The sequence below is a fragment of the Panthera uncia genome, chromosome D2, assembly GCF_023721935.1.
Source record: "Panthera uncia isolate 11264 chromosome D2, Puncia_PCG_1.0, whole genome shotgun sequence".
Classification (NCBI taxonomy): Eukaryota; Metazoa; Chordata; class Mammalia; order Carnivora; family Felidae; genus Panthera; species Panthera uncia.
Window position 1 is genome coordinate 59740181 of NC_064818.1, and position 24725 is coordinate 59764905.

A 24725-nucleotide genomic window follows, 5' to 3' on the forward strand; every position below is an offset into this window, starting at 1 on the left:
TTCCTTGCCAGCATGATTTGATGCTAGTCCTATAGCTATGTGCCCCTGAGGAAGTGTGAGAACTCCCAGGGTTATCATGCTGATACCAGGAAAGAAACGAAGACTCAGAGAAGAAAAGGTGAGGCAGGAAAACAATGAGCCATCTATTGACTCATATCCTCACATCCTCCCCCGACCTTTATTCCTAAGAAGGAGGAAGCAATCCTGGCAAGTTGGAGATCAGCAACCAGAGCAACGGAGACCTTGCCATCACCACTCTACAAGATATCCCACCAGATTATAGCTGCATGAAGGTGAAGCCAGTGTGGTCTTTGGGGCACAAGAATGTCCTACAAAGGAGGCATCTCAGGGGATGCTGTGTATGTGAAGGGTAGAGGGTGGAGGGGTTCCCAAGGACAAGACAACAGCAGCTGTTGCACACCTTGCTTGTTGTCAAAGCAAGCAAAGCTGTTGAATCTTTCTGAGAGATTTGTCCCTGTTTATCAAAGGAGAAAAAGAGTCCTTTCTGGCTGGGCCCCAGGCCCCCTGCTTGATCAAAAAGGCTTTCCCTGAAGCCACCCACTTTGGGTGTTCTTGACTTCTGCCCACCTACATTCCCTGGAATAGGCTTGTCCTCAGTGCAGTGGGCACCCTCCTCAGATCCTCTCAGCTGGCGCTTGCCCCCAAGTTCAAATGAACAATTAACAACACGAGTTCCCACTACCTATGATCACCATGTTGGAAGGTGGGACACAGAGTCCTCCTCCTTCAAAGATGTTACAGGGAGACCTGTGGTCATCTCAACCAGCCCCTGTCTCTCCCCCAACATGCAACGCCACCAGCTCCTGGTGATCCTACCCGGGATGGGACAGTTCTCACCCTCCTCCTATGTCCTCTGTAGAGGGCAGAGATCCCAGCTGTTGGACTCGAAGAAAATGACTTAACCTCTTAGCCTGTTACTTCAGCCACAAAATTGTTAAAGGGCCTTCTACCGCATAGGGTCATTCCCTGATTCTGGTAAAATGATACTCATGAAATGGCCCCTGGTGTGTTTACTTTTTACTGACTCTGAATTGCCTTCCAGACACATCTCTCTCTAGACCAAGGAGATTACATCCCCCAAAGCTGGGGGCTGGCACAACGATACCCCAAATCACTTGGTGGCTATGGTCCCAGCCAGAGGGCTTGGATGAACAGGCAGAGCCAAAGGCTGGTGGTGGACCCCGCTACGAACACTCTACTCGAGGAACTTCCAGCCAAGAGAGAAGGGGACACAGGCAGAGTCCTGGTTCTTGGTGGGCAAAGCAAGGCCCTGGGCAGGGGGGCAGGGGGGAATGGTGCTAACTGGGGCTGCTGCCCCAACCACTGGAGTGGAAATGCCTCAACACGCCCACTGTGTCCCAAGGTCAGAGGCATAACAATTGGGTCTTTGTTACAGAGTTCAAAAGCCTCACTCACCACTCCTCCCAAAGCCAGCTTACAGGATGCACAACACGCCTTCCCTCCCCCACCTCAGCCACCCAGCTTCCTTGAAGTGGGACACCACTGTCCCAAGGATCTGCAGTTTGGTCCTTCTGCTTTCTCCTCTCCACCCACTTAGATTCTCTAGTTAAACTGGTTGTACACTCCAGGCCTCCTGGTTTCTGACAGCAATGGACAGTGTGGGTTTGCATGGTGGACAGAGCACTCCAAGGTCCCTGTGCAGACATCTGCTGCTAAGCAGTGATCTCCACCAAGAATAAAGACACAAAAGTCCTAGAGAAGTCAAAAAGCCACCTCAAGGGAGGCTCTCTACCAGACACCTAGGGCCCTACAGAGTCTCCCAGCCACAGAGTTCAGACCTGGGAGAGGGCTCAGGGAGGTCATTACTCCAGTTCCTGTTTCCAAACAGCCACCAAATTATCTCCATTTTACGGAAGGGATAACTGAGGCCCAGAGGAATTAAGGGATCTGAAGCTACCCAGCCTCAGCCACTGGTGGGGCAGAATCCTGCTTCTAGGGCCAGCAGCTCCCTCAGAGGGGGTATGTGTCAGATTGGACTGCTCTGGGGAGTCAGGCTGCTGGAGCCCCCCTCACACAGCCATTGGGGACTCCTCAGAAGAGGAGGTGCCTCTACACTTTTTCCAGGTGTGCTCTCCCCCATGGCTAGGCAGGGCTTCTAAGCATTCCTAGGGTCCTGAGTGTGGGATGGGAAGGTAGAGGGAGGATGTCTGCCCCTGGGAATCAGTCTCGAGCGTGTGGACTTCCTTTTGGGTGGGGGTCTTCCCCATCCTGGCCAGTGGCTGGTGTGCAGAAACATGGGGGCTCACTCCTCCTGCTGGGCTATATAGCCGTACTGGTGACACAGGCAGGTGAAATGGCACAAGGCTCCCTAAGCCAGAACTCTATTTCTGAGCAGCCCTGACCCTATGTAGAGAAGTGGGCCCATTTTTCCCCTTGGAGCAAGCTCCAGAAACATCTGTCTCAGCTGCTGCCTCCAATTCTACCATCAGAGATCCCTTCCTTTGGCTCTTGAGGTACTCAGGGTTTCCAGAGCCAGGCCCCTGTGACAATGCCTGCTTCCCTGGGGCAGGCATGGGAAGTGGGGCTGGGGAGGTAGGCCTGGTACTGTGACAAAGGCTGAAGACAAAACCTATGCAGGAAAGAGACCAGTGTGGGCACCTGGGGGTGAAAGGCTCACGCCTTAAGCTAGGGGTGTAGCTCCACGGGGTGGAGAATGCCACTGCCAACCACCTTGCCAATGACACCAGGTACAATGACAAAGCCTGACCTCTCTGAAGGGTCTGTGAAGACCCCAGACCCAGGAGGGCCAGGAGTCAGACCTGTGCTAGTATCACAGGTCTGTTCTCAAGGGAGCACAGTTCCTGAGCCTCCTGCAGCAGGAAGCTGAGCTCACCTCCCCCAGGAGGCCTGCTGGGATTTCCTCAGCATCTCTACAGCTACTTGCTGCCCATAGGCATAGGAATCGGGGGCCTGGGAATGCCCCCATTCTGTTCTGCTTTTGCCCTGAGGTTACTCACTAACTCACTTCCCCACAGTCCATCTGTGCCTCAGTTACTCTGTCTACAGAGTGAGTACAGTCACCTTTTGGTCGACCTTCCTTTCAGGGTTTAAAATATTGGAAGGGAAGGGAGTAGGACAGGAAAAGGAAAACAGGCCCCTCCCCTCTGGGAGTGTCCAAATACAGCCCAAAGAGGATCCTGTGCAAGGGACCTTCCCTGGCAGCTAACTGAAACCAAAACAAAACACCCTAGGAACCAACTGGAGCCCCAGCAGGATATGGGGAAACCGCTAATGGATGTCCTGGCCCTGCCCCTCAGACAGACCCAGGCCCTCTCTTTTTCCACCTGCAGAGATGTCTGCTGCCAAGGGCACCAAGGCACTTGTGTTCACCTGGTGAGAACCGTGCAACCAGGGGCCCCAGATAGCCATTGGCAGGGCCTGGACGAGACAAAGCCTCAGCTTGCAAGGACAGGGCGACTGCTGTGGGGCCCTCCCTGGCTCCCTTATCCCCTTGCCTGGGCCCTCTTCCCAGGTCCTGGCAGCCTTCAGCTCTGCACGGGCAGTCAGCTCCCCACCCGGACACTAGCCAACCCCCACAGGCCTGGCCTTTCCTCAGACAAGGCGCCAGGGGCCCAAGAACCCTGGCCCCTACAGTGACGTCGTGGCCTGCCTTCCCCACCAGAGAGTCAGCGGCCACAGAGCCCAGTCTTTTTGCCTGGACCCTGGCTTGGACGATGGTGCCAACAGGGGACGCTGCCCTAAGGTGCCCCCGAGCTGGGAGCTACCTTCCCTGTGGCCTCAGTGGGCACGGGGACCCTGAATAGAGGCTGGGAACCTTGCACCGGCGGCTGCCACCCTGCCCTTGCATGCACACAAGCCGGTTAATTTCCCCGAGCTGGAGAGACATTCTTCCACCACCAGGCAAAGTGCTGGCCTGCAGCCCAAACCAACAGGGGAAACTTCAGCCTCCTCGGCCCTCTCCCCACCAGATGGAAATAACGTACAGCTGCAGAGGTGGGGGAGGAGGTAGGAAACAAAACCAGCCAACCGTCAGTCCGTCTGTCTGTCTGTCTGTCTGTCTGTCCGTCCGTCCGTCCCGGGAGCCAGCGCGGCCGTCTGGGCACTCACCGCTCTCGTTCTTCTCGATGACATCCACCACCTCCCCGGCCTGCAGGCTCAGCTCCGAGTTCTCCTGCTTCTTATAGTTGGACACCACCACGTACTGTTCCAGGATCATGGGCTCGGCGTTGGTGTCGGCACCTGGCGAGGGCAGAAAGCACGCGGTGAGCCAGCGGCCGGCCATGGCCCCGCGGCCGGGGCGCCCCCTGTCCATCGGCCTCGGGGGAGGCTGTTCCGTCGCCAGCGCCGCTGCCGCTCCGAGGGGCCGCCTGCAGCCAGGGCTCGCAGCTCTCCGGGCCCCAAGGACAGGCCATATAGCAAGGCCCCACACCGGCCCGCTGCGCCGCGGGGACCGGGGGACATGGGGAGCCGGGCCGGAGTGGGGGGGAGGGACAGCCGGGGACGAGCGGAGGCCCTGGAAACTCAGAGGAAGAGCCTGCCGCTGCGATGAGTCAGTCACAGCCCGGCACGAGCAAGCAGCAGGAGAGGCCTGGTGCGGACGTGGTCTCCCCAGACCCCTTGGCCGGCAGGGGCGGGACGGGAGGGCCGCCCATGAGGGCTGAGGCCCAGCCGAGCAGAGCGAGAAAGGCAAGGCAAGGCAAGGCAAGGAGGAGGGCTCGTGCCTCTCCCCCAGCCCCTGTGAACCCAGAGAAAAAGAGAGGCAGCGGTCCTCCCCTCGGGAGGGAGAGGGAGCGAGCAGGAGAGAAGTCTCCACAGCCCGGGCCCAGGCGAGAAGTCAAGAGGGTTTGAGGCCGCCAATCACTGGGGTTTACTCGCAACCCTTAAATAGAAACACATGAGACCCATCGAATGAGGAGCCAGGGGTGGAGGCAGGGGAGGGGGAGGAGGGCCGAGACTGTTTACTTGAAACCCAAGAAGAAAGTCCCAGCGCCAGCAGCCGGTGAGCCCAGCCCGCCCCCTGCCAGCTTTTCCTCAAGTTCGGCTCCGTCTGCCCCTCGGCTCACCAAGGCGCTGCCACAGAGCCCAAGGGCCTGGTGCAGACAGACCGGTCTTAGGCCTGCTTCACTCCGGCCACATGCAGACTGATTCAGTCTCCCTCTGTCTTTTAGGGCTGGGCCTTGTGGTCAGGCTCCAGGAAGCCTCCAGCCACCCTTTCTGGCAGTTGAGGGGGTCAAAAGGTGGGGCTCTGCAAAAGGAGGGCAGGCGGGCTGGAGCTCCCAGGAGCAAGCAACTTCTCTGTCCCTCTCAGCCAGCGGACCAGTGCAATATTCATTAAGCAAGCACCAGGCTGAAAGGTGGACAGACTGGGTGCCCGTCTTGGCTTCCTGGCTGTGTGGCAGTGGACATGCTGCTTAAACCTCTCCATGTCTATTTCCATCACCACCACTAGGGGTGGAGGTGCAGACGAAACGCCTAAAACAGGACCTGCACTGCCAGGAGCTGAGAGGATCCACAAACCAGAGACCTATTGGTTACCTCCTACAGGAAGCCTTCCCAGACCACCCCCAGCCCAAAGGGAATGTCTAGCACACTTTAACTATGTGTCTACCATCCTATATACCTGCCAATCTCCTGGAAGGCTGGGGAATTCACACCACCTGCAAGGCTACAGTAATGGCTGAGCGTCCCTGGGTTCCATATGGTTCCCTGATGCTTTAGCCTACAGCCACATTCGTTACACACCTGAGTCTAACTTGGCAAACGTTCTGTGTCAGGCATGGACACTGTCCCATTTTATCCTTTTCACCTTCCCATTTCACAAAAGACAACCCAGTGGCCCAGAGAGGACAAGACACTTGCCTTAGCTCACACAGCTGCCATGGAGAGAACCAAACAGTGTTTCAGGTTCAAGCCCATCTCTCTTTCCATTACAGAATGGCCGCTGATTTCCATTTCTAGACACCCATTCTTCTAACACAATGATCCTCAACTTGGCCCCACAAAATCGCCCGGGTAGCTTTTAAAGAATACTGATGCCTGGGTCTCACTTCCAGAGGTCCAGCTTTAATTGGTCTGGGGTATTTTTTAGAACCCCTCCTCTCCCATGGTTCCCGTGCACGGCCAGGGGAGAGAAGCACTGCTTAGACCTTTGGGTCTTTCTATGAAGAAGGCTCCATCCAACCCAGGGCGGGGAGCAATGGAAGGAAAGAAACCCACTACCCCTGGTGGTTTCCTCCCATAGGGTGTGGGCCCTACGGCCCCAGCTCGGCCCTTTGGAGACCAGGAAGGGACCCTGTCCTGCCACATGGATGTGCACACACACAGCTCCACTAAAGCCAGGATTGTATTTCAGGCAGAAATGCGACCAACAGCTGGGCAGCAGGGCCAACCCATTCTGCACTCAGATGGGGCCAGCCTTTGAGCCTGTCCCTGCCCACCAGGCATGGTGCTGACAGAGGCTCCCTCCCACTGTGCCCCTGGGGGGACACCAGTGCCCCTGTGGCCAAGAGCACTTCTTCAGTGCACCCAACACAAAAAGGGCCAGCCCCTGCCCTGTGAGACACAGGGGCTCCCCTTCCAGTTTCTGGGAAAGAAAAACTCCCGATACAAACAGAAAAGAGGAGCTCCCAGAGGCTTAGAGAGCTTCCAAATCCCAAGAGCCCAGATTATACTGACAATTAACAGCAGGCCCTCAGTGCTCACTCACGGTCAGCACTATGCCAAGCACCTGACTGCATCATTTTGCCCTCTCACTGGATCCTCACAACAACCCTATGTGGTAGGATCTGTCAAAGACCCATTTTACACATAGGCAGACTGAGGCTCATGAAGGTAAGCAATTTTCCTGAGGTCACACAGTTGGGACTTGAACCCAAGCTCACCAGACACGGTCTCTTGTGTTCTGAACTTCTCTACCATTTGCCACCTACAGACAGCCACTGATCCTCGGTTTCCAAAGGGACCCTGCCTCACCCTATCTTCACACACCTGGCACAAGGTTGGTGTTTAATGGAGACTGGAGTGTGGGTTCCTCGTTGACTGCTGCTACATCTGTTGGGCAGACCACAGGGTCCATTAGGTAGCAGGCATTCAGCAAGTGTTTGCAAAATGAATGAATGAAATAAACAAATGGGCGGAGATAGGAACAGAGTGATTTAGTGGTTTGTTTTGAGCCAATACAGATAAACCAGGCAAGGCCTCACCTCTGAAATTCAGGGAAGCTAGACAACTATGTAAAGGAAAAAGGGGAGATGGGGAAACAGAGGACAGAGGAGCAAGGAGTGACGAGCTTGTGGCCAGAAGCTGCTAGAGAGGACAAGCAGGGGTGATGGGGAATGGAGAGACTTCAGCTTATTTTAATCCAAGCCAAGGAAATCTGAGGCAAGATTTCAAAGAGGGGAAAAATTCCGCCCCCCTCCCCCCAACCCCTTGGAAAATTGGCCTAAGCTTTCTGAAGACTGACATTTTGGGACACAGGTAGAAAAGTTAAGAGAATGTTCTCCAGGGTTTCCAGAGCACAAGAAGACAGGCGATAGCACTTCCTGGAAGCTAGTCCAAAGGCTGTGGGATGGACAGATGGACACACAGACACTCTGTGCTCCTGGCTGCTCTCCCCTCCCCCAGCACATGCAGGCTCCCAGCTCACTCTGGCATCTGCCTCTTAGGGTGTTGCCTGCCCAGGGCTGCCTGGGCAGGCATGAGCTGGGAGCAGGTATCCAGATGAGAAACCACTCGGCAGGCGGGCCGGTGGGTGATGTCATCTCACAAAGGCTGCTTTGGATCCCCTCCCAGCCAAGGCCTGGAAAATTGGGGGCTGGAGAAGTCGGCCCAAAGGAGGAGGAAGGGCAGGGGCAGTGGATGGAGCCTCTGGTCTTTAGATGGGAAGGGTTTGACAGAAGCATGGTGAAGGGGTGTACTTCTTCTTCTAGAGAGAGACCCTTTCCCAGGTTGGAAGGGGACTTTGCAACAGTCTCATCCAGGGATGGGCCCCTTGTTATTCAGAGCCCCTAGCTGGATCTGCTAGGGCTCTGGCAGTTCCCTGGAGCCCTGCCCCACACCTGCATTCCTCCTACTACCACCTGGATGGACCCCTGGCTCTTGCCTGATCCTCGCTGCCAACTTAAACTTCTAAATAAGGCTTTTGCCAAGTCAGTCCTCTGCTCCAACACCTTCAATGGGTCCCTGTTGCCTCCAGAATAAAGGCCAAATTCAAGCTCAGTCTTTCTGACAATTTGAGTCCCCCAAGTTCCCTGACACATAGCTGCCCCCCCGCCCCGGGCCATCCCAGGCAACATTCATGATTCAATACACATGTACTGAGGGCACTGTGTGCCCACCACACTGTTTTATGTAGGGTTTTACTTCCAAGCCTTTGCCTTAGCTGTTCTCCCTGCCTGGAATGCCTTCCCTTCTTCTACCAACTCCAATTCTACCTAACCATCTCTGACCCTCCAGGAGTCACCTGATTTTTCCAGCCGCAGGGTTCACTCCTGTCCTCTGCTGGATTTCTTGTGGGGCACTGTGCCCCAATCAGACTGTGTGCTTTAGACCAGAGTCTCCCTGATGAGAGTACATGCCCAGGACTGGCACTGGCCTCAACTGCCTGAAATTCATGATGTGAAAGCATAAAATTCGAGTCTGAGATCCAGTCCTGCTTTGCCCTTACTAGCTCTGTGACCCTGGGGAAGACACTTAACCTCTCTGAGCTTTAGCTTCCTCATTTGTAAACAGGTACAGTACAAGTACCTACCTCAATGGGCTGTTCTGCGCATGGAATGAGGTGACAAGATTAATGTCCTAAGTAAACTACAGACAGTGTTTATAAAACAAACAGGAAATGGGATATTTGGGGGGAAGCGGGAGGGTTTCAGATTCCCCTGCAGCCTCAGAACCAGCAGGCAGCTCAGGGCAAGGGCCACACGTGCCAGGAAAAGGGTGGCTGCGGTTGTGTCCCTGAAACATGCCTCTGTCCAACCCCACCTCCAGGCAAGCACTGTTTACTTGCCAGCTAGAGACCAGGTCTGAGCCCCCTGGGCCCACTCAGGGGGAGATGCCAGGCTATGCAGCTCGAGGACTCTTACCTACAAGGATCCCCCACATCTGCCCCTTACTGTCTCATGCACTCTCTGACGTTCCAGATGGGGAAACCAAGGCCCAGAGAAAGCTGGCAACTTGCCCAAGACTCCAGCCCTGAACTCCCAGTCTGGCTGGTTTTTCCCAGCCCACACTGCTTCCCCTCAGCTTCTCACTCCAAACAGCTGGGCTCATCCTGAGAAGCCAAGCCCTGTGATAGCCCCCCCCCCAGGCTTCCCATGTTGTCCTTGACCCGCTCCCCCCCCCCCCCCCCCCCCCCGACGAAACCCTGGCATTCGACCAAAGGTCTCTCTAGCCCCTCACAACGGGTTCCTCCCAGGCTGGACTCAGCCTGCCGGCTCCTCCATAGGCCCCTGGGCGGCCAGGCTATACGTTTCATGAATAAAATGTATAGTTGTGGGCCAAGTGGGTTCTGGCTCACTGGCTCGTGGAGAGGGGAAAAAGGGACAGAAGCCCAGTGATTAGTCAGGCCCAGGCCCTCGTCACAGACAACACTAGAAGGATGGCTGCGAGGAGCGTGGGTCAGGGAAGGGGTCCTCCTGCCTGTTGCCTTTCTCCTCTGGGCCCCTCCCAAAACGTCGACCCCCCATGTTCTTACCCACAGCTGTGGTGGGGTGGGGCCAAGCCTCTGGCTGACTGACAGTGGGGGCTGGCCCAGCCCCTGTGACCTCTGACCCTTCTGCCTTGTTCCCCAGCTCCCAAGCTTCAATCTCTGCTACATGTTTGGGCAGAATGGGTGTGTGTGTGTGTGTGTGTGCGCGTGCACGTGCGTGGGTGTGAGGTAGCACTCTCAGAAATGGAGGGGCTCCTAGAAGACCTTCTGGAATTTCCATCCCTCTGCCTGCCACCATCTTCCTCTAGCAGCTGAGAACCCTGCTGTCTAGGTTTCTCTCCCACTGGCCAGTAAGACCAGGGAAGCCCCTGATCCCCAGCCCAGCTCTGCCTAGGCACAAGGCACAGGCCCAAGTCCCTGAGGCCCAATCCTGGGCCACGAAGCCCAAAGCCTGGCAAGGCCACTGAGGCAGAGGCAGCTCTAAGCTCTGGGGCTCAGAGGCTGCGACAGCAGTCACAGGATTCCCTAACCTGCTGCAGCTCCCCAGTGAGGGCCCCTGGAAACCAGGCTGGGTTGGGGCGGGGAGGGGTTGCTGAGACTTCAGCTCTCTGCCTCAAGGTAACTGCCTGAAGTGGGACTGACCATCTTTGGCTGGCCCACCTCACAGGGATGACCAGCTGAGTTCACGTACAGGATGATGGTAGCCTCACCATCACCTGAGCACCTTCTGTGTGCCAGGCTCCCTGGGAGGGGGCAGTGCATTGCTGAGGGAGGTTAAGTTTACACAGCCAGGACATGGCAGAGCTGGGAACAAACCCGTACCTCTGGGTCCGAAATGCATCTGTTTACACACTGTGCTATGTGGTCATCACCCATCTAAGCCTCCAAGGTTGGACTTGGGGCCTAGAGAGGGTTGTAAGGAAGGCAGCGAGTACGGCTAGCGGAAGAGCAAGAGGGGGCCCAGGGGATGGCCGGCATGCCGACAAAGGGCTGCTACGCATCACAGGGAAGCATGCGGACCACGGCCGGCGGGCACCGGCTCCCACACGTGCGTGCCCCCGGACACACATGCTCATACACATGCACTCAGGGCAGTACCTGTCACGTCCTTCTTGGGAGACTCAGCCCAGCTGGAGAGCCACACTTCCGAGTCCCCCGAGAGCAAGCAGCAGCAGGAGAGAGAGGAGAATCAGAGGAGGAGAGAGAACCGTTAGGCAGGCAGGAGGTCCACCGGGCAAGTGGCTGCAGGCGCCGCTTTGGGCTGGCGGCGGAAGGCGGGGGAGGGGAGGGGAGTGATTTCCTGGCCCTGGGCTGGCTGCTGGGCGTGGGCCTGAGTGATTACAGAGGCGCTGGGACACAGCCGGCTGGGACGGACGGGGATAATGAGGTGTCTGCCGAAACGCAGGAATCCTCTGGAGCACAGAGAATCCTACACAATCCCCGCCTGGAACTGGGCCCACGGGTTATCACTGCCCTGGAGAAAGCAGCCTGGACCTTTCTCTCTGGCCATGTGGGTGGGTGGCTGGCCGCACAGGGCCTGGTGGCTCCAAGGATCCTCACCAGGCCAGCAGGCTCAGCAGCCTGGACCTGGACCCTCAGACATCAGGGTTGGAGAGTCCAAGGCCAGTCTCCAGTCTTGAGGCCCCACACCACTGAGCTCTGATGTCTTGTCCAGCTCTTGACCCAGCCCTACCCAATGAGGAAGACAGGCCCTGGCAGAATGGAAGGAAGAAGACTCATTTAGAGTCTCACGCCCCAATTCCAACCCAGAAGGCCCGGGACCTTTAGTGACCATCAGAGATGGGGTCTCTATCTCAGGCTCAGACAGTCATGTCTGATCTGGACCTCAGTTTCCTTATCTGTGAAATGAGGTTAGAAGTTATCCTTCTGCCAAGACAGAGGAGTAAAGTCAAAGCGCCTAAAAGGACATATGTAATACGATAACATTATAATGAGGCAGATAGCTCTTAGCCTGATCAACGGTGTGAAAAACTCCAGAGTATCAGAGAGTCAACATGTTAAAAGCACTGACAGTCTACCCAGAGTATATAGTGCTTCATTCACTCGACAGTCCCTTGAGGTGGGTATGCATTTTTCGCCCCATTTTACAGGGGAGGAGACTGGCCCAGGTTCCCACAAGCACAGAGTAGCAGAGCCGGAAATGGAACCAGGTCTGGGATCACCCCGGGCTGCTGCTTTCTCTGCTGAACTTCTCATCGCCTCCGAAGGAGCACAGCGTTGGCTGCAGTGGGGCCAGTAAGAAGCAAACACTGAGATGCGAGTCTGAGAGGCACCCATTGCTGGCCCGGAGAGCCGCCTGACCCAGTGACAGATAGTAAAGATAATCATAACAGCAGCAAAGGTTCATGTAGCATTTATTGTATACCAAGAGTCACGCTGAGCCCTGAAATATAGTAACTCCTTTGTTTTCCAGAATAATCCTACAATGGTTAGGTACTCCCTCCAGTTTGCAGATGAAGAAAATTAACCAGAGAGGTTAAGTAACTTGCCCAAGGTCGCACAGCTAGTACGGTGTCCACCTGGTGTGGGGCTACAGACTCCAGGTGATCAGTTGATGCTAGTCATAAATTAAAGCACCTAATTCCCCCTTACTCAGCAAGTCACTTCCTGCTCTCATTGTAAACCAGCAGTGAGGGGCTCTGGTAGAGGGGTTTAGTGACTCCGGAGTCTGACTGTGCAGATTCTCCCCTTGGAGAGACTTACTTAACCTCCTTGAACCTGTTCCCTCCCTTGTAAAAACTGACACAGATGATATATTTACTTTCTAGGTTGCTACCAGGGTTAAATGACGTAATACACAAAAAGTGCTCAGCGTAGTGCCTACTACAGTCAGTGCTCAACGACGGTTAGCTACCATCGGCAACATCTCCCAGAAGCTTCGTTCAAACCAACCTTAGGGCACCAGGAAAACCCTACTGGAGTCACAAGGACGAGAACCACACGGTGTTCGATACTGGATGTGCCAAGAAGACGCTAGCACCCAGTCAGAGATGCCTTCCCATTGACACCCCCAAACACGAGGTCAGCTGGAATCGGGGGTGGAGGGCTCTGGAAGACTGCACCCCAAAGACAAACATTCCACGGCCAGAGTCTCTCACCTGGACTCGCAGCCAGAAGCTTCCTGGGCAGCAGGAGCTATGCGGGCCCGACTTTCATGCCCGGGTAGGGCTGACACAAGGTAGGCACACCTCTGAGGCTTGAAGCTGGTGTGGCCTGAACTCCAAATGGGGAGGGCCTCATTACCTGGTGCCACGCCTTGCTGGGGCTCTAACTCCCTTTTGCTGTACCCCAAATGCGGCCCAGTGGTCTGCCACCCAGCAAGGCCATCCTCACCACCCCGCAGGCCCAGCACCAGGCCCACTCCAGCCCCATCTGGCCCCACTCAGCCCTGTGCCAACCCAGCTAAGAGGGTCCACATCTCTACCCATCTCTGCTGCACTTGTTACTTGTACACCTTCCATTCTGGCTTCTTTTGGGCTGTCAGAAGGAAAACTTTCGGGAAATGTTAACCTCTTTCAGTGAGCCAAGGGCAATTATTTGGCTCAGGCCTTGAGAACCCAGGAAGGCTCGTTTTGCTAGAACGGGGGTTAACACTCTTCCTGTAAAGGGCCAGAGTCAATATTTTAGGCTTTGTGGGCCATGTGGTCTCTGTCAAGATTACTCACCTTTGCTGTTACAGCACAAAAGCAGCCCCTGACAGTCTGTAGAAGACTGAATGGGCTGTGTGCCAATAAAACTTTACTTAAAAACGACATGGCGGGCTGGGCTTGGCCTGTGAGCAGTGATGTGCCAACACACATACTAGAAGATGAGGGGAGCTGCTGCTGTCCTCGTCAATGGCGGGGGGCACCCCCAAACCCCGGGCGGGAGAAGTGGGGGCTCTTGGCCCACCTAAACTACATGCACATAAGGTCTCTGCTGCTTGGGTAATTTTTTCAGTAATCGTCTTGAAGGGTCTGATGCCCTTCCAGGCCCTGGGGCTTGGGCATTTGGGCAGGGAGTGGGGAGCAGACAGGAAAAGATCCCTCAGCCTCTGGAAACTGAGCCCCACTGCTAAGTGTGGAACAACCCAAGCTCATGCCCACCCCCAGCACCCCCCAGAAGCAGGCCTTCCCTTTGCTCTCCAAAGGAAAATGGGAAATGGACCAGAAACAAGCCTGTCTTTTTAAAAACATGATTTATTTCCCAGTCCCCTGGATCTGCAAAATTAATCCAGTTCCGCTGCTCCCACCCCAAATCTCTCCCCACTTTGGAGTGCCTTGTCTCCAGCCCACCCGAGCAAGCCCTCTCCCAGGGTGGGAAGGACACCCCCCCCACCCCACCCCCGCCTCCTTACAATGAACAGAGGAGACTCCAGCCAGGAGGCAGACAAGGCTGCTGGCTCAGGGCTGGGAAAGCAGAGACAGAGGGATGGGATGAGGGAGCAAGGGGCAGGCACAGCCAAGTGAGCAGCTGTGACCGACACAAACCAACCGCTTCCTGCCCTCCCACTGTCTCTCCCTCCCTCTCCCCTGGTGACAGAACCAAGGGCCTTACAGGGCAGGGTCAGGGGCGGTGGAAAGTGAGTGGCGCCAGACTGGGAATCTGCACAACTGGTTTTGCTGAGAATCAGCTCTGTGACCTTGAGCAAGTGGCTTGACTTCTCTGGGCCTCAACGCTTACAGCTGTAAAATCAAGCATTTGGGCCTGGCGATATCCAAGGCACTTGTGTGATGTTCTAGACTCTTCTAGCAGAAACCTGTTAGTCTCCATGATGCAACTGCTCCACAGCTGAAACGAATCTTTCTAGAGAAACCGACCACCTTTCCAGGGAAAACCACTTAAACACTCAATATATGGAAACTCAAGGGAAAAAAGCAACTAATTCAAGAAACAAAAAGGCAGAGAACAGAAACAAGAATTCTTTTAAGATCTTGGTTCTTGTGCTTACCCTGCCACTCAGCTCACTGATCCTGGGGCAGTGGGCCTATCTCTGGGCCTCTTTTCCTCATCTTCTTTGTAGGGTTGTTTTGAGAGTGAAATGACCTAATGCCTGTGAAAGGTTTTGGAGGGGTAGGAACAAGGCCCTTGGGGCAGAGCAGGAGTGGGTGATGGGGACAAGCTGGTGACTAAAGCAGTGTGAGCCTGGGAGGCAGGAGGTGGGGAGACAGGGTCGCTCCCTCGGCCATCCCATAATGCTCCCAGATCAGCAAGAATCCAGGCCCTGAGAAAACCAGGTGCCTGCAGGTCCTGGCCAAATGCGGTGACCCAAGGACACTTCTTAGATACTGAACCTACTTCTTGTCAGGTCCAGGTGATTGTGAGAAACCAAAGAACAACAGCACAGGTGCCCCTGACTTGAAGGAAGCTCTCCCCCCATCCCCCGCCCCAAACACACACGGGCCCAAGTACTGCATAAACACACACCTGGATAGAGTGAAGTTAGGAAAGTGACGGGTTCCTAGCACGGTTAACCTTGAGTAACTCCAGAGCAGTGAGAAGTGGGTTCAATTTGCCCAAATTGAGTCTCAAACCATTGTTTCCAGGAATCCTTCCCTGGTGTAAAGCGAGTCCCACCCATCCAAGCTAATAAATCCAGAGTGGGCTGTGAGCCCAGGTGGGAGAGACAGGAGAGCGGCCAGCAACCCAAACTCCTCAGGGAGGGAGAGCCAGCCAAGGGCAGGGTCACCCACTGCATCAGCATCCACAGCCCTCCACTGAGAGGGGAGGAGAAGCAGGGACCCCACCAGGGGCCTCGAATGGAATGAGCATCCCTGTCCTTTTTTTATTTATTTTTTAATGTTTATTTATTTTTGAGAGAGACAGAGCATGAGCAGGGGAGGGGCAGAGAGAGGGAGACACAGAATTCGAAGCAAGCTCCAGGCTCTAAGCTGTCAGCATAAAGTCCGACGCAGGGCTTGAACCCACAAACCGTGAGATCATGACCTGAGCCGAAGCCGGCTGCTCAACGGACTGAGCCACCCAGGTGCGCCCCCATCCTTTTATTCTTCGGCAGTCAGTGCGCTTGAGCCCTCCAGACCCCTCCCTCTTCTGGAGTTCTGCTGCTGTTCTTCCCTCACTGCAGCCTTCAACTGGGTTCTAACATCAGCTGCAGCCCAGTCTTTCCTCCCCTTTTATACAACCAAACTTTGCACAGGGCTGGATTTCTTGGGTTTCCTAGAGGCTCCGTGTTTCTTTTCCTTTTTGACTAAGCCACCGGGAAGCTCAACCACTGCTTTCAGGCCATCAGCTAACCAGGGCCCAAGAGCGGCTCACTCTGCCACTGAACAGTAGTAGTGGGAGATGCTACCTTTCCAGGAGCGAACACACCCCTTGTTGGAGGCCAGGCGCTGTCTGCTCACAGGCATGAAGAGCTCAGATCTTTACAACCGCCCTCCAGGGCTAACAGTCCTTCACAAAAAAGGCTTCCTTTACAAAATGAAGTCGTTTTGGCCTCTGTGATATCTCCACTTTAGGGGGCCTGAAATAGGTTGCTGTGCTCCAAGCAGCAGAAACCAAGGCACGACGGTGAAAGCGATAGGAATGCCATCTGGAAACAAGCACGGCATGAATTAAGACGGCTAAGAAAGAAAACGGCAATAGTTCAAATGTGAATAGCAATCCAAAGCTATGTGGGTGTGAGTTTGGAAGTGTACAGTTGTAAGGTGTGTGAGCTCCTGCTCACGTGGTCAGCTCCAGGACTGGATCCTGGGTGAGCGGCAGCATAAAAAAAAATCATGCCCCTGGACTGGAGCAGTGAGGGGTCATGCGACAGACAGCTCAGACCCCTGGCCCTGCCTCCTACTCTCCCAGCCTCCAAACTGGGGCTAGCTTCAGGTGCATGTGATCCAGGGTGTCCCACAGGGCCCCATGCTTAGAAGGGACCCTAAGAACTCTGAGCTGAACAAACAGAAATACTCAAGAATAAATTTAGTAGGGCTGGATTTCTGACGCGTATCATCTTGAAGACAGAAGGCAAATGCTAAATGGGAAGACTGGCCATTGTCTGTCTCCAGGTCCCTTCCCCACCAACATCTCTGGCTTCCTGGTGGTATTCCAAAGGCTAGAAGAAGCATGTGGGGACTTAGGACCAGAGAGGGAAAGAAATTTGTCTAAGAACACACAGCAAGTGAGTGGCAGGGCTGGGGGCTAGAGAAATCTTACCAGTTCCCACTCTCTAACACTCATGCTAGGCACTGGCTAGACATTTTCTGAGCACTAATTTAATCCTCACAGCAATCTGTAACTTACAGATGCAAAATGTGAGGTTCTTCCCAAGGGCCCACAGCAAGACTTGAGCCAGACTCGAGCCCAGGCAGGCTGGCTGGGAACTGGGAACAAAGCGGCCTAAAACAGGGGACTTCATTCTCTGGATTCTCCCCAGCCATTGGCCAATGGCTCATTATTTCTGTTGGGCTTTCCTTTGCACATGCAGCCATTATTCCTATTCATTTTGGTCTCAATCAGAAGGGGTCTGCCTCCTTCTCCAGGAGTTGTCTTTCCCAGAATCCAGAGTCTGCGTGGGGGCAGCCCAACCCAGGGCAGGAATGTACTACTGGCCCACAGGCCGCTGAACTATGCAGTCAGAGAACAGTCAGTTTCCCTCCTCAGGTGGGGAACGGGGTAGGGTGGGGGCCGGGCTGGACCTGGAGCCATTCCACAGTCCCTCAGGGACTAAGTCCAAGGGCGCCCGCCTAGGCCACATCTGGGGCCAGCAGAGACAGCCCAGCCCTAGTGGGTGTGGGCAGAGGGGCCACAGATGCCTCTGGGAGGTGGTGGCGGTGGGGAGGGCTGCCCCTCCATCCTGTTGAAAAGACCCAAAGCGTCCTGGTGAAAGACAGGTGCCGTGGTTAGTCAGAAGAGCCGTGGGTGGACAGAGGGGTGCTGGGGTCGGGGGGAGGCTGGCGGGGTTCTGAGCCCCACTCCCAGCAGCTGCTGCTCGACCCCACGGCATCCCCTTGGGTTGCGGTCTCCCCCTCAGTTCTCAGGTTCTCACCTCTCCCCATGCTGGGGTGGTGGTGTGCAGAAAAGAGACAAACTTAACACTGTTCAGAGTTCCAGGATCCCAGCCACCTCCCCACTCCCTGGGGTGGTCTGCCTTGGTGGTCCTCTCCCACCTACTGGGATATCCCCCTCCCGTTGCCCCACCCACCGGCTCCCCCAGCCAAAGCCAGGATCTGTGAGGATGAGGCGGGAGCAGAGACAAGGGCCAGCAGTGCAGGATGAGGTGAGCAGCTGCTGGTTCCCAGCCCCCCAGGCCTGGAGCCCGTCTGTCTCCCTGGCTCAGTCTCCGTAAGAGCCATGAGTGAGTAATGGAGATCAGCAGCAAGGGACTCAGGACCAATATTCCCAGGGCTACAAAAAGTGCAATGTCTTGTTTCCTCCAGACTGGACTCTTGCTTTCAGATGATCAGGTTATTAGGTTTTTTTTAACGTTTATTCATTTTTGAGAGAGAGAGAGAGCAGGGGAGGGGCAGAGAGAGAGAAGGAGACACAGAATCCGAAGCAGGCTCCAGGCTCCGAGCTGTCGGCACAGAGCCCAACGCGGGACTCAAACTCACAGACTGCAAGATCGTGACCTGAGCTGAAGTTGGACGCTTAACTGACTGAACCACCCAGGTGCCCCAACTGCTGACTATTTAATGAGCATCTGTCACGCGCACAGTAGGGCGCCCTTGGCTATGACAAACCGACTCTCCACCATCTGTCTCCAAGCTTGGGGGGGCACAGGGGCACGAATATTTACCCAGGCATTCCTGTCTGCATCAGGAGTCATGTGGGTTTGGGAGGGAGGCAGTGTAGCTGCCTGGCACTGCCAGGGCTGCCCTTCAAGTGTCTCCTCATTCCCTGAGGCTGCAGAGAGCCAAGTGCAGGGCAGGCGGAGGCCAGACACAGCAGGGTGCACCCCAGGTGGAGGTCTGTGGGGGTTGTTGCAGCAGGAAAGAGTCGTGAAGGCCTCACATCTATAATGAGAACCCCCTCTGGGGTAAGACTCACAAGGCTGCAGCTGACATGTGGCTGGACACTGCCATCGACTGCAGCGGGACATGGGTGGGGATGAGGGGCTGGGGGCCAAGGCAGAGTTGACGCCTGAACTGAGACTGAGGATAACCCACTTTCCAAGGGGTGCCAGCCTCCCTCATCTTGCCCTGGGAAGGATCTCTGTAATGTTCACTGACCGTGTCAGCTGGCTCCAGAATATCTGCCCAGTGCTACGGTCCTAGCAAGTATCTGGCACACAGTAGGTGCTTAACCACAATTTGTTATGAGTCTCTCCAATCACATCTGAAGTTCCTTCAGGCTCTTATCCTGGTCAGCATCCTTGCAGCACCCTGAACACTGTAGGTAGTGCCAGTAAGTCTTGAGTGGCTGATGGAAGGGTGCACACTCACTGCACTCAGTCCCAAGGGCTTTGTGGGGAAACGGAGGCCCAGCTTACCTCACTGACCTGCGGTCTTCTTGGCACCCAGGGCCCTGCATATTCTCTAGTCCAGGTTTTGCCTTCTGAGCCACAAATAGGCCTTCTCAAGACCCTGAGCCTAGCTCGTGCTAGGCAGAGAGGCTCATGGAAAGGCGTCCCCTCACTCCACCTCCCCCAGGCCCGGCAGAACATCCCTGGTCCAGCATCTGCTGTAAAGCCCTTCAAAGAGATTATTTTAAAAATGTATCCATAACCAATATGGTCTATGGCAAGATGGATGTTGCAGGAAACAGGCGTCTGAGCAAGAATTGGCTTATCTATAATGTCTGCTGGGAGCAGGCTCAGCAGGGCTTGGAGCAGCCCCCCACGGTATGTGCCAGGAACCCCTGGGCCTCTCCTCACCCCCATCTGTCTCGTGCTCTGCATGGGTCTGGACCAATCCCCCGAGCTCTCAGATGCCACGTCAACAGAGCAATGTGTGCATACGCGCGTGCGTGGATGTGTGTGCCTGTGTGCCTGCGCACACATCACTGCTTGGGAAATCCCCACATCTGGCTCACACGTGACCAGGCTATTCCCAGAAGGCACAACTGGGAGGGCCAAGAGGACAGCGGTCAGGAGTGTGTGAGCTCTCCGGGGAGCACAGAGTTAACCCTTTGGCATCAGAGCTCAGGATCTGTGCTGAACGCTGACCTTCTACCCCCAGGGAAAGTCAGGAAGGAGATCGGTGCTCAGAGGGCCCTGTCCTGGCTCATTATGGAAGTGTGGGAAAACGGGACCATCCTCTGGGTCCCCCTGGTCTTCACTTGTGGTATGAAAGGGCTGCTCTTTCTCTGTCCTGTCAGTCATGGGCAATCACCAAACCGCCAGGGGGACTCGCTGGCTGGATATTCCTTCCCCAGTGGAGATGTCAGTCGGATATTTGGTGCCGGGCACCCGGCTAGGGCAGGCATGGCCCTGGAACTGTATGGAATCCAGATTCATGCTCCTTTCACAGGCAAGGACATGTGTCCCCCAGGGGGCAGCTGGAAGCTAGAGTCCTCCTGATAAGGAAAGGGTCAGAGGAGGCTCTTAGGGCAAATTCTCCCCAGCCCAGGGAAAAGGACTAATTTTATAACTGGAACTTTTTAAGCTTCAACAACTTTAGCAAGTGAGCGGCCATTTGCAACAGCATCTCTGAAGTAGCACCACCCAGTAGGCACTGCGGGCACGTGGATGACAGAAGACGTGGCTCTGCTGATGCCGAGGCTGGCCAGATGTCCTCTGTGCGGCCTCTCTCCCTCTTTTCCAGGCTGACTCATTTACAAACCTCAGAGAACCCGGGGTGGAAAGCCTTGCTCGGCACCCCCAGGCAGGGCTGTGTGCCTCCCAAGGGGAGGCTCCCTCTCACTCTGTCCCACCTCCATCACAGCGCTTGGATGCTGTATCGGAACTGCTCTTTACTCTCCTACCTCCTGCACCCAACTGACAGTCCTGAGGACAAGGACCTCATCCTATCCATCTTGCTATCCCCTGACTTCTACTGCAGGGCCTGGGAGAGAGGTGCTCAGGTGTTCGTGGGAGAAATCTACAAGGCAGCCGTGGCAGAGCCAGTGAGGTCTGCTATGGGTATGGCAGGAACCATCTCATCCTAGCTGGGAAGTCTAGGACCAGCATCCACTCAGAAACCTACTTCCTATCAATTTAGCCTTTAAGGGCTCTCCCCCTACCCAGGGGAGAGCTGCCACTGGTGACTAAGCTGTGCACTTAGAGCAGAGAGCAACCGAGGTCATGGAAGCAGCTTAGGAAAGAGCCCTCCTTCATCACAACCCTGTGATCAAATGCAAGTGCGAACAGATGAAGGGCTCTTGGAATTAAAAGGCTCCAGGGAGGGATGGTGCAGGGCAGGGGAGCTGACAGACCAGAAGAACTTGTCCCATTCTGAAAGATCTGCCGCAAGGGGTGTGAAAATCTGCATGTTTGCAAGCTTTCCCCAGGGGGCCACCACCAATGCACAAAAGACAGTCTTAGTTTGGTCTCTTGTCATTGGTCTGTTATCACAGCTTTGTAAGGACCTCACCCTCCTGCCGGAAACAGTTAGGCACCCAATCCTGACCCGGATCCAACACTCCAGCCCCCAGACACCAATGGGGTCTCCTACAATGCTGCACCCATTAGCGAGAAGCAGTGTCAGGGGGAAGGATCGCCAGGAGGTGACCACTCTTCCTTCTGAGCACAAGGAAGTTAAGGGGAGGGGAGGGGAGGGGAGGGGAGGGAAGAGAAGAGACTTTGACACCACCTAGTTTCCTCCCTCAGTGCACAACTCCAGTTCTAACATTAGCGAATACATCTTCATACCTTCATATGATGTTCATACATCAACATACCAGGGCATGTTGTGGCAATGATTAGATCCAGGGGCAAAGCAGAGAGAGTCAGGGAAAAACACTTTGTTCCCCCCTGCAAACGTCTAATTTTTACTGAAACTTTGGAAAATTTTCCTTTGTCTTCACATTTCAGAACTGACCAATTATAAAAATGCCACGAGCCAACAAAGTTACACACGCCACATTTCTGTTTCTAAACAAAGTAACTTTAGATCAGAAAAAGGTGCTAAAACAATAAGTAATGCACATTTCCCCCAAATCTTTGTTTTTCCACTGGCTTCATCATTACTGGAAATGCTGCCTCTTTTGTCACATGTCTATAAACCAAAAGCCGAAGCGAGGAGCACATTATTTTCTGGCTGACGGCTATGGTGGGAAGCATTTCTCTGCTGGACCACAACGTGGGTGTTTCCTACCCCCAAGAAGACAACCTTGTGGAAATAAAAGGCAGACGGAGTCTCGTCACTGCCTCCTGATGAGGCCAGGAGGGAATTCAGGGCTTGGGCAGGCCCCTTAGCCATTCTCCCAGCCCTGACTGCTGGGCCACGGTTCTCTGTCCTCGGACGGGTCCCCCTTTCCCTTGGTGGCCCACCCTCTGCCCCAACTTGGTAGACAACTGAGTGCATCTTCCAGGCGCAGCCCCGTCCAGTCACAGTGCACCACGAGGACACCAATGCTTGTGCAGACTCAATGCCTGTCTACCCCCAACACTGCCATCAACCCACGAGGATGACCCATCTCAAATTCAACTCTGGCTCGATCTCAGAATCCCCGGAGAGCCCATCAAACCTGCACATTCCCAGGCACCACCCCTGGAGATGCTGACTCAGCAGATCTGGACAGGGCCTGGGGACTGGTACTTCAATGAGCAGGCCAAGGACTCTGAGGCACACCTCCGGCCTTTGTACGTGCTGTTCGTTTGCAGACCGTCTTCCTGCTTTCCTGGTAGAGGAAGCTGGGAGACAAGAGCGAGGGGCAGAGAGAACAGCAGGGCAGAGGGAATCAAAGCTAGCAGGGGGGTGAGGCAGGTGACGCCAGGAGCCCTCCACGTGTGCCCGCCTAACTATGCTTCATGTCCAGGCCAGTGGGGCAGCAGGGCCACGCTGACTCTGGCTGGGGGAGTGGCGGCACAGACACACGTGAGCAGCATGTTCACTTTCTCCATCCCATCACTGCCACATGGGCTGGCTGTGGGGCTGCCAGATCAATCAGCCTCCTTTCATTTACAATTAGCTGGCTTTGAACTCCAGGGTTGACATCAGGCGGAGGACCCGGAGCCATGAAAATAAGAATTGTTTAAAAACACCAGCCCGGGTGAGATGTGCCAGAAGGCGATGCCTTCAGGAGACGCGTTCACTTTTGGAACAGTCCGCTGGAGGGTGCCAGGAATATCTTGGCCGTGTTCTCCGAGCAGCCTGGGCCTTTCTCACTGAGGATGGGTGGCTCGGGCAGACCAGAAAGCCTTGGAAATTGCTTTCAAAAGTCTTGCTGATGTAGCCTCCAAGGCTTCCTTTCCAGACTCCTCTCCTGTTCTCTCCTTCCCCAGCCCTCTTTCCACTCCTGTCAGGCTCGACACCTCTCCTTCCCTCAAATTCTTCACCCTGATTCCAGCCTCTTAAGGCCTTGCTCATGCCCAGCCCTCCCACCAGAGGCACCTGCCCACCCCTCTGCTCATCTCTGGCCTCTCTTATCTTGTCTAGCCCTGCCCCCTTCTAGTTGACTCCCACAGCTTGTGGATCACAACCTATGCTGTCTTGCATTCACTGATGAGTCCCTGACAATATCCTCCTTCCTCAGCTGAACCGTGAGCTCCCATGGGGCCTGGGGCCAGGGACCAGCAATCGCTTAAGAGAAATGAAAGCCTCAAGGAAAGCTGCTGCTGTCTGCTGTGACTCTGTCCCTCTTCCTGAGCGGCTGGTGAGCAGATCAGGCCCCAGCCTTGCTCTTTGCCCTACGGGGATCTTCCTCTGGGGGGAGGACAGCCCCAGAGGCCTCACAGACCCACTTTCTCTGCTTTATAATGTCCCTGCTCACACCTCTGCCTAGTTCCAGGGCTTGGTGGCAGTGTGAGACCAGCAGACCAGTTCTGCCCACTCCCACCTTGGACAGACAGCAGCCCCTCTTAGATGCTTCCTCTACAGGAGGCGGGTAGATAAACTTTTCATAGTAGCCAATATTATGCTTTAAGCAAATCTACTTCATTAAAAACCAAATTCATACAAAAACAAATGAGGAGTATATTAGTCACACCCTGTAAAAAAAAACCCTTTCCCCTTGTGGCCAGTAAGTTCCCTCTAGATACCTCAGGCGTATTCTCTTGGGGCAGCCCCCATCCCAGTCTGCTAGAGGCCTTCAGAGCCCAAGTCCTGGTCACCTGTGGATCCCTTGGGTCTTTGTTCAAGATGGAACAGACTTCAGTGGAAGAGGTTTGGATCAGGAGGGCCCGATTCAAATCCTGTGTCTACCTGGCTAGGTGACCGTGGGCAAGGTCCTTAACCTACCTCTGCTGGTCTATAAAATGAGGACAAGACCACCTGTCCAGGCTGTTACAAGATTTACCAGCAATTATGAGATGGTGCACACCCCACCTTCTCCCATATGACGGGGAGGGGTTCCTTCTGGAGGAGGGAAAACAGCAAGGCCAGTGGTCCCTCCTGTTTGACAGCTGGATACCAGTGGTGCTGCTTCCTGTTCACAATAAAAATGGCTTGGGCGCCTGGGTGGCTCAGTCCATTAAGCCGACTTTGGCTCAGGTCATGGTCTCACAGTTTGTGAGTTTGGGACCAGCATTGGGCTCTGCGCTGACAGCTGGAGCCTGGAGTCTGCTTTGGATTCTGTGTCTCCTTCTTTCTCTGCCCTCCCCCACTCATGCTCTGTCTGTCTGTCTCTCTCTCTCTCCTTCAAAAATAAACATTAAAAATTTTTTTCTTTAAATGGCTTAACCCTCAGTGAGTGTTGACTGCGAGAAGCACGGTCTGTGGAGTTAACATTTCATATGTAGTAGTTGTATTCAAGCCACAGACAATTGGATGAAGTGCTATCATCATTCCCATTTCACAGACTAGGAAACTGAGGCACAGGGAAGTTAAGGACTTGCTTAAGACCACACAGCTGACAGAGTTGGGACATGAAGCTACACATTCTGGTTCCAGAATCCATGTTCTTAACTGTACAGAATACTCAGCAATGGCGGGGTCTAGGTTCTGTCTCCTCTGAGGCCAGGCCTAGGGCTTGGAAAAGGAAAATACATGTTTCAAGTGGGTCTTTTAACTCGTGGATCAAAGGTAAG

General features: G+C 54.8%; 1 protein-coding gene across 2 annotated transcripts in view; it reads right to left on the bottom strand.

The window, feature by feature from the left end:
* The window catches only part of SH3PXD2A (SH3 and PX domains 2A), a 244086-nt gene that overhangs the window by 54572 nt on the left and 164789 nt on the right, over window positions 1-24725 (bottom strand). Inside the window, exons 7-8 of one of the 2 annotated variants that reach the window (XM_049645687.1) lie at window positions 10748-10792; window positions 4111-4242 (exon numbers count right to left, since the gene is read on the bottom strand). In XM_049645687.1, coding sequence (XP_049501644.1) covers window positions 4111-4242; window positions 10748-10792 — 177 coding nt within the window. The remainder of the gene's footprint in view (window positions 1-4110; window positions 4243-10747; window positions 10793-24725) is intronic. The other variant, XM_049645686.1, reaches the window with a different exon arrangement.